Genomic DNA, 8,409 nt, shown 5'->3' with positions numbered 1-8,409 from the left:
TTGAGTAGAGAGAATGTGAAGAAGTGGAGAAAAAAACATGAATGAAACATATTTGAGTAGAAGTAGTAAACAAAAGAAAAATAAATTTATATGATATTTTGAGATTCTTATTTTATTTGACAATAATAACATTTTTTTGCATACCTATTACAAATGAAGAGAGTCTATTTTAGTAAATCTAACAATCCTTCAAATTTAAAAAATAATATTTTCTTTGTACATTTGTCACAAACATAGAATATCTAATTTAGTAATTTTAATAGCATTTTTTCTTCTTATATAGGTAGTAGATTAGCCATGTGTGATATTTTGAAAATTCTGATAAGATAAAAATGACTTTAAATTTCAAAGAATAGTTTCAGAATACTTGTATTTTATTAAAGCTTATCTAGTAATTTAACATTTTCAATAATCATTCGTCTCTGAATTCCAAACAATATACTAGGAAGAACTAGAAAATCCACAATTTTTTGTTTTACTATAATCTATATTTACCTACTATTCTTGACCATTTTAAATTAGGTGGCTAAATATAACTGATGTTAGGACAGGTCCATATCCAATTCAGAAAGAAAGGGTATAAATAAGTTCTTCCGACAAAGATTGGGACATGACATGCACACATATGAACATGAAAACAATTCCCTAACACTACTTCAATCTTGGTTTCATATTCCAATAGCATCAAGCAACTGGGAATGCTGAGAGACGGAAACTAATGAGTTAGCCACGATAGCACCACTGGCAGCAACTGCTGGGACTCCAATGCCTGGAAATGTAGAGTCTCCACAACAATAAAGCTGAGGGATTGGTGTTGAATGTCCAGGAAATGTATTGCTTGTACCAGCTTCCACAGCTGGCCCATATGTTCCTCTTTTCCTCCTCAGAAACCTTTCATGTGTTAGTGGACTTCCTACTAACTTCACTTCACATTTCTCCCTCTTGAAACCTGGGCCCAGTGCACGCTCCACTGCTCTCCACATCACCTCGGATCTTTCAGCTTTCAGATTTCTGTATTCAGCACTCCTACGATCAAGCCCTTCCCACAACTCAAATGGTTCAGTTCCGGGCAGATAAGCATGTAATACATGTTTCCCTGGAGGTGCAAGATTAGGACTAAGTGCACTCGGCACTGATATCAATACAACATTTTGGTCAGCATCAACTCCTCTTTTCCAGTCATTTACAACGATGTGATGAATTCCAAGATCATCGGGTATACCCTCAGCATCAAATCCCAAATGGAGATGCATGAATGATTCACATTGAGGAGTGGTGCTAATCCTATCTGAGTAAGACTTTGGAACCACTTCTTTAGGTAGCAATTTTAAAGTGTCCCACATTGATGCGTTGCTCACAACAGCCTTTCTAGCACGTATGAACTGCATCGACAAATCAATCTAACATCTTTGTTTGTGCCTTTTCTTCTTAATTATCAGTCAAATCTAATCAAAATATAATACTTACTTGACCACCTCTCAGCTTCACTCCAATGGCTCTATCATTTTCAACAACAATGTTTTCAACATGACTTTGGAGAGATATCCGTCCACCAAATTTCTCAAGTCCTCGTACAAGAGCATCAACAATAGCGGCACTTCCATGAATGGGGTACTCAAGATTGCATCCTGGTTTGTACCATTCTGCAAACATATAAACCTGAAAACCAAAAACATCAGTAGTTGATTATTTGAGAGAGATAGTCAACAAAGAAGAGTAGATCTTCAGTCAATTACCATCTCTGCTGAAAGTATAGCATTAGATTTGACCCCAGCAAGCAAGAAAGAGAGTAGGTCAATCCAATTCCTAATAAAAGGGTCTTTGAGTTGCAAGCCATCAAGTATTTCAGAGAAAGGTCTAAGAAGTTTTGTAGCCCCAAGAGCACCCTGAGGACCCATTTGAACAAAGGACTTGAAGAGAGAAGGAGCATATCTAGCAGCCGCAGTGGAAAGAACACCCAAATCCCCTCTAATAGAGAGAGGTGGAAGAGCCATTGCCGCTGTAGACAGTGGAAGTACAGCATCCTGGACTTTGGCAAATAATTAATTAATACATGTATAAGAATTGAAATCTGAGAATTTATAGGAGAACTATACTCAATACTCACTAGAAGTTTTTTCCATTCTTGGACAGCATTTGGACCCGCATATGTATGAAGGTCCTTGCAAAATTCAGTGGGGCCAATACGTGATAAGAAATCACCTTCAGGAAGGTAGACCATCCATGAATCATAAGTGGCACAAGGGAGAGACTCACCCAAGGCATCAAGAACCTGTGCAAGAGGATTAGCCTGAGGACCCCTTGATTGCAAGCCAGAGAAAAGAGAAGGCCCAGAATCAAACTTGTAGTCTTTAATGTGAAAAGAATGGGCAGCACCACCAGGAAGGTCATGGCTTTCCAACACTAACACATCTTGCTCGTATCTTGCTAAAAGTGATGCACAACACAGTCCACCTATGCCACTCCCAATGACAACAACATCAGCTTCTGATGATAACTCAACCTTGTTGGAGTTTGTGTTTGAGGAGTTTCGTGCTACACTGGATTTCCTCATATGAGGATAGCTTACAACACTAGGAAACAAACCAACTCCCATCATCATAGGATGAAATGAAATGAATGGTTTGTTATATTTGCTGCCTCCTTATACTATCCACACTCACTCGCTGGCCTCTCTTCTGCTCCTCTCCTTCTCTCTCACTCTGTCTTCATTTTCTAGTTGTTAAATTAGCCACGTCACTACAGACTTCTTTTGGTATACCACAATGCCACATACACACACACATCATATATCCTCCTTCCTTCACAAATTTTAGACCACTTGATGTTAGAAACTAAACCAACAATTATTCTATTTCTTTGAAAAATTAAATAACAAGGAAAGTAGGAAACAGTACCCACTAGATAAACTTCTCTCTCTTATAGCCCAAAATAAAATGGGGGAGGGAATGCCCACAATGCAGATAAAATCATTTTCTGTGATTTTAATGAAAGTAGAATAAGTCCAAGTTTTAATATTATGATAGACATTGTATATGAGGAAAAAAAATGTATGTATTATCTACCTACTTTTATATATTATCATTGTATTGTATATTCTATTTTTATATATTATCATTGTATTGTCTATTTTTCATAATTAATTATTATTCTCTTAAAAAAATAATATATTGTATACACTTATTTTGATTATCTTTGTGGGGAAAAATAATTAAAAGTATGTACAGTGTATGGTATTATTAATGGATAGGATTAGATATGAGGTGAGAAAGCTTTTGGTAGACCAAATTCCGTTCCTTTCTTCCTTCCATCCATCCTTGGGGAGAAGTTGTAATGGCAATAGCAGTAACAGTTCCTTCTTCCTCTTCATTTCTACTGCTGATCAACAACAACTTGTTCAATTTCCCATCTTCTTCAACAACAACAACATCATCATCATCCAGGTGGAGAGGGAGGAGGGGAAAAGGAAGAATCAGCGCTCTTTTTTGGGGATCGAAGAATAATGATATGCGACAAGAACAAGAAGAACAATTCAGTTTGAGCTCCACAGTGTACACAGACTTAGATAATAAGGAGTCATCAAAAAGAGTGATAAACGTTTCAGTTGTATCTTCAATCTCAGATATCCCAAGCACTGAGTGGGATGCGTGTGCTGTGGATGCATCTGGTGGTCATGAAAAGTACAATCCATTTATTAGTCATTCATTCTTATCATCCTTAGAACATTCTGGCTCTGCCGTCAAGGAAACTGGCTGGACCCCACATCACTTGCTTGCTAGAATGGATTCTACAATTCTCGCTGTTGTCCCCCTCTATCTTAAAACTCATTCCTATGGTGAATTTGTTTTTGATCATTCTTGGGCTAATGCTTATTACTCATATGGTTCTCCCTATTACCCTAAGTTCCAATCTTGTGTCCCTTTCACTCCTGTCACTGGCCCCAGGATCTTACTCCGCAACTCCCCTTTCAAGGACCAAGTCTTTCACTTTCTTCTCTCTGCATTGAAGCATCTCACTGCTCACTCTCACCTTTCATCATTACATGTTACTTTTCCCTCTCAGGACGACTTCCATAAATTCACTCAACAAGGTTTCCTCCCCAGGATTGGCATCCAGTACCATTGGAAAAACCGTAACTACAAAAAGTCTGTTCTCATTTTAATTATATATATATACACACACAATAGGCCTCTCTTTCATATTCACTCAAAGCAATTTCCTTTTTCTTATTTTGCCAGTTTTGACGACTTCCTGATGGACATGAAGCAAAGCAAAAGAAAAAATATACGTCAAGAGCGCAAAAGGGTTTGAATTTCTTACAACAACCATGTTTCATTTCTGCAAGTGTTCATAAAACTCAGCGGTTATCGTATATCACCCTAAAATTCTGTGTTTAGGGTCACATAATCAGAATATATTGCAAAAATACTCTCTTTTCTTTAGCTCATTCAAGTGCTCATAAACTTCAGTGTTTAGGCATCAATACTGTTGACATGATATTTTGGCGACATAAATTATATGATCTCTTTTCTGCAGATCTCAGCCCAAAACTTGACTATGAAACGCCTCCGCGGGTATGAAATAAAGGTACTCTGCTTAATGTAGATGTTTTAACATTAGCAGTTAATTTATATACTGTTGAAGAGTCAAGCACATAATATTTAGAGTGCATGCTTTGTGGAGAATTAATATTGGACTATTTAACATTGTGTGTTTTCTATGTCAGATATGCTGTTGGAATTGTATAGTTTAGGTAGTAAATGATGTAATATTCTCTTGGGTACAAATGATGTCATATAAATATGTATCCAATAATCTTAACTATGTTAATATTAGACTCTTAATCCTAACTAAAAGGACGACCAAGTTGATGAGCAGGTTCCTACTTGTTGGGGTCTAGGGAGGGTAGATGTATATAGCCTTAATCTACAAGTGATAACAAGAGAAGTGTATATTTTATGTGTCCTTTATGTAGTTCCAATGGTGTATTGCTTTTGACTCTTTCTATTATGTTTATCTATTGGAAGGCAAAGCATTGGGATTCATTCTATAGCTTTTACCGGAACACAACTGATAACAAGTATGTTTCATATAATTGAATTGAATACTTTATATTGTGGTCAGAAATTTCATATTATGATAAGAAATTTATTTGATTACATGGGAGTGGTTGATTGTCAATACTTAGTATATTTGCTGGTATTGACAGATGGGGTACCCCTTACTTGACAAGGGATTTCTTTCATGAGATGGGATCAAAAATGGGAGATCAGGTACTACTGGTTGTTGCTGAAGAAGGGGGTGAGCTTGTTGCAGGAGCCTTAAATCTCATAGGAGGAGATACATTGTTTGGGCGTCTATGGGGATGTCAACCACAAACTTACTATCCAAGTTTGCATTTTGAAGCATGTTATTACCAGGTCCATGCTCCTTACATATTCTTTTATTTTTCAATAATTTTTGCTAGGCTTTGGTATTATGGTTGGCAAATAATGCTATAGCGTCTCATCAGATATATTTCTTCCACCAAATCTTTTTATAGAATATACTTTCCTTTTTGGCTTCCTACTTAGTATGAGCTTGTCATTTGGTCACTCTTCTACCCATTGTTTGTTAGTAAGGAGTTTTGTCTTTAATCTCTAACTTCTTTCTGCTTGCATATGCAACCAACAAATTGAGCTTGAATTTGAATTTTCTAATTCCATTAATCTTGTGCTTTCTTAACTCTCCCTCCAAACCTTTTATGTTGTTACTGGGTTTATGGAAGAGTTTCAGCTATGAGAAAATAATTTATTAGCTTTAATCTTGGAGGATATCTTATCCCTCGTATTCTTGTACCCCTGCTTCGTCTCTTCAATGCAATTTCTTCTTCTAGGAAAAGAAGAAAATAACAACTCTGCTGGTCTCTTTTATCATTTTCACCCAAAAAACTCTGATATAGTATTAGATCTGGGAAACAAAAATGATTTGTTTTGATGTGACAGGCAATTGAAGCAGCTATTGAACTAAATCTTGAAACTGTAGAGGCGGGAGCTCAGGGTGAGCATAAGATTCAGCGGGGGTATCTTCCTGTGACAACTTACAGCTGCCATTACCTTGTAGATGAAGAATTTAGGAAAGCTATACAAAACTTTATAATACGTGAATCTTCTCAGGTATCATTATTTTATTATCATCCATGTTTTGTTATAGAAATCCTAGGAATTCGAAGAACTTCTGGAAAACAGGGAACTCTAGGGAAAGAAGAGTTCAAAATTAACAATAATCAATTTTCCAAATGGAGAATATGTTAAGCAGTGAAATGTACCCCAAGAGGAGGTTAGGGTAAAAGTAGCAGTGATTCATTTTGAGGGAAAGGCTTTGCAGTGACATCATGCCTATCTCAAATCTATAAAAAAAACTATCTTCCACCTCATATAATACTGATTGGTTGCGAGTTGCATCTGTTGCATCTGCCATAGCTCAATGCTTTTCCCAGGAAGGAAAAGCTTTGATACCAATTGTCATGGAAATCCTAGGAATTGGAAGAACTTCTGGAAAACAAAGAACTCTAGGGAAGAAAGAGTTCCCAGACAATGTTATTAGAAAAAAGGAAATTCGCAGTGGGGTTACAAATGAATCAGACTGGCTACATCACTAGCTAGCTAGCTAAGTGCTTATTGTATTTCTTGGTGGGAAATGGGATAGTTAGTTACTACTAACCAACAAACCTTCCGACAAAGCTGGTTACTTCTAACCCAAGCTAGAATTACATTTCAAAATTACTTTATATCATGTTCATTCTCCGACTCCTTCTAAAATCTCTAATTTTTTGGCCTGTACAGGTGAAGCTTGTTATGAAACTCTTGAATGATTCTGGCCCTTTCAAGGAAGGTGTGATATAGAAAGTGAACAAGTTGTCCCTGTCGTTTTTTACTTTGTAAATATGTATATCCTTATTGTTATCTTGTAATTATTAAATTTGACTAGGAACGCAGAGTATTCTCTCTATTTCTAACTCACCTTTTATTAAGTTTCTTGGCGTACTTTATAATATTTATTTAGTATTAAATAATATTTACTAAGAGAAAAAAAATGTACGACATTTTATGAGTTTTATATATTGTTACTATCTCATCCACCTTATCATTGACTCTTAAAAAATATATAAATAAATGATAAATTGATATAATATATATATATGACATGGCATATATACCAAACATATCCCTTCATAATTACATTATTTTTAAGAGAAAAAATTATATACTTACGATGTTTGAGTTCCATACATTGTCATTATATCATTCATTATTTATATTTAGTTATCATTATTTTTTTTTTTAAAAGTAATTCAAATAAATGATACAATGATTATATATAAATATTTATACATTACATTCTATTTTTATCACTCCCTAAATATTCTATTAAAATTTTCACTTCCCATCAACCAGAGGGGTAATTTTGGAATTTTAATATATATTTTGATAAATTTGAGAATGACTATTTTAACAAATATGAATGTTAAATGTGTTAATTAGTGTTGGAACAAATGAACCAATTGGGTGGGAATGAAAAAACTCTAAGGAAACACTTCAAGAGTGTTCCTTAAATGCTCTCTTAGGGTGTGCCTTAAGGGTTATAAGGGTTTTGTGATGGTGGATGAGGACACAAAAGTGTTGGAACAAAAGTCAGACACGTGTGCACTGCCACCTCAGTTGTCCTACCAGCTAGCTTGGGATTGGGCCCAACAATTTTTTTTGTTTTCTCTAGGACATGTTGAACAAGTCAACACTCACTTGGCAAATGTGTTGACCAATGCAACATAACCTCTGGTCAATATGATTGTTGGCTACATCTTCACCATCACATCTTCTTGCCATTTGAGATGAGATATTTTTTAGGTCATCGAACTGACATGACCATGTCTATGCATATAAATAAAGGTTTGCCCCATTCAAAAAAATTCCACCAATTGATATTTCCTCAACTTTTCTTCTCTCCCTCTCTGCTGAAGCATTCCTGACACTATTGTTTCTCTTTCTTTCTTTATGTGGTACTACATTTGGCATGAATAACCATATTGTGTGAATTCTGAGAATTAACATTGAAAGTCATATTATAAAAAATTTGGAAATTTGAGAATTGGCAAGAATAATCATACTAAGAGTATTTCGAGAGTTCATATGGGTAGTTCCTTTTACACTATGTGCCACTTATTATCTAAGGAATTGTGACAAAAAAAGTTGACACATATTACATTGCCAAGCATGACAATCATCATTTCTTACAACTTAATGGAGAAACGGATATCCAACTTTTGTTGGACCAAACAAAAAATTCTCTCCCTTTATTACTTCCTTAAACATTTTCGAAACACACTAATCCTACCAAATAACAAATATTTGAATAATAAGATAGGCTGAA

The 8,409-nt window shown here is 35.4% G+C and overlaps 2 protein-coding genes across 2 annotated transcripts; one reads left to right on the top strand and one right to left on the bottom strand.

Moving 5' to 3' along the window:
* LOC109362792 (prolycopene isomerase, chloroplastic) lies at positions 564 to 2,620 on the bottom strand. The gene is made up of 4 exons (XM_019608811.1): positions 2,108 to 2,620; positions 1,737 to 2,024; positions 1,468 to 1,659; positions 564 to 1,382 (listed from the first exon to the last, which is right to left on the bottom strand). The coding sequence occupies exons 1-4, from the start codon at positions 2,600 to 2,602 to the stop codon at positions 669 to 671; spliced, it is 1,689 nt and encodes a 562-aa protein (XP_019464356.1). The 5' UTR covers positions 2,603 to 2,620; the 3' UTR covers positions 564 to 668.
* On the top strand, positions 3,258 to 7,031 carry LOC109362825. The gene is made up of 7 exons (XM_019608859.1): positions 3,258 to 4,145; positions 4,239 to 4,305; positions 4,537 to 4,587; positions 5,028 to 5,080; positions 5,210 to 5,420; positions 5,985 to 6,155; positions 6,825 to 7,031. The coding sequence occupies exons 1-7, from the start codon at positions 3,334 to 3,336 to the stop codon at positions 6,882 to 6,884; spliced, it is 1,425 nt and encodes a 474-aa protein (XP_019464404.1). The 5' UTR covers positions 3,258 to 3,333; the 3' UTR covers positions 6,885 to 7,031.

Source organism: Lupinus angustifolius, chromosome LG12, assembly GCF_001865875.1.
Source record: "Lupinus angustifolius cultivar Tanjil chromosome LG12, LupAngTanjil_v1.0, whole genome shotgun sequence".
NCBI lineage: Eukaryota > Viridiplantae > Streptophyta > Magnoliopsida > Fabales > Fabaceae > Lupinus > Lupinus angustifolius.
Note: the sequence above shows the minus strand (reverse complement) of the source record. Positions and strands in the feature narration are given on the sequence as shown.

Excerpts from the sequence above, each read along its gene's own strand:
- LOC109362792 (XM_019608811.1), bottom strand. The coding sequence starts at position 2,602 with ATGATGATGGGAGTTGGTTTGTTTCCTAGTGTTGTAAGCTATCCTCAT. Across the intron at positions 2,025-2,107 it reads AAGAATGGAAAAAACTTCTA|GATGCTGTACTTCCACTGTC; the intron begins GTGAGTATTGAG and ends GCCAAAGTCCAG. Across the intron at positions 1,660-1,736 it reads CTATACTTTCAGCAGAGATG|GTTTATATGTTTGCAGAATG; the intron begins GTAATTGACTGA and ends TTTGGTTTTCAG.
- LOC109362825 (XM_019608859.1), top strand. The coding sequence starts at position 3,334 with ATGGCAATAGCAGTAACAGTTCCTTCTTCCTCTTCATTTCTACTGCTG. Across the intron at positions 4,306-4,536 it reads TACGTCAAGAGCGCAAAAGG|ATCTCAGCCCAAAACTTGAC; the intron begins GTTTGAATTTCT and ends TCTTTTCTGCAG. Across the intron at positions 4,588-5,027 it reads TCCGCGGGTATGAAATAAAG|GCAAAGCATTGGGATTCATT; the intron begins GTACTCTGCTTA and ends ATCTATTGGAAG.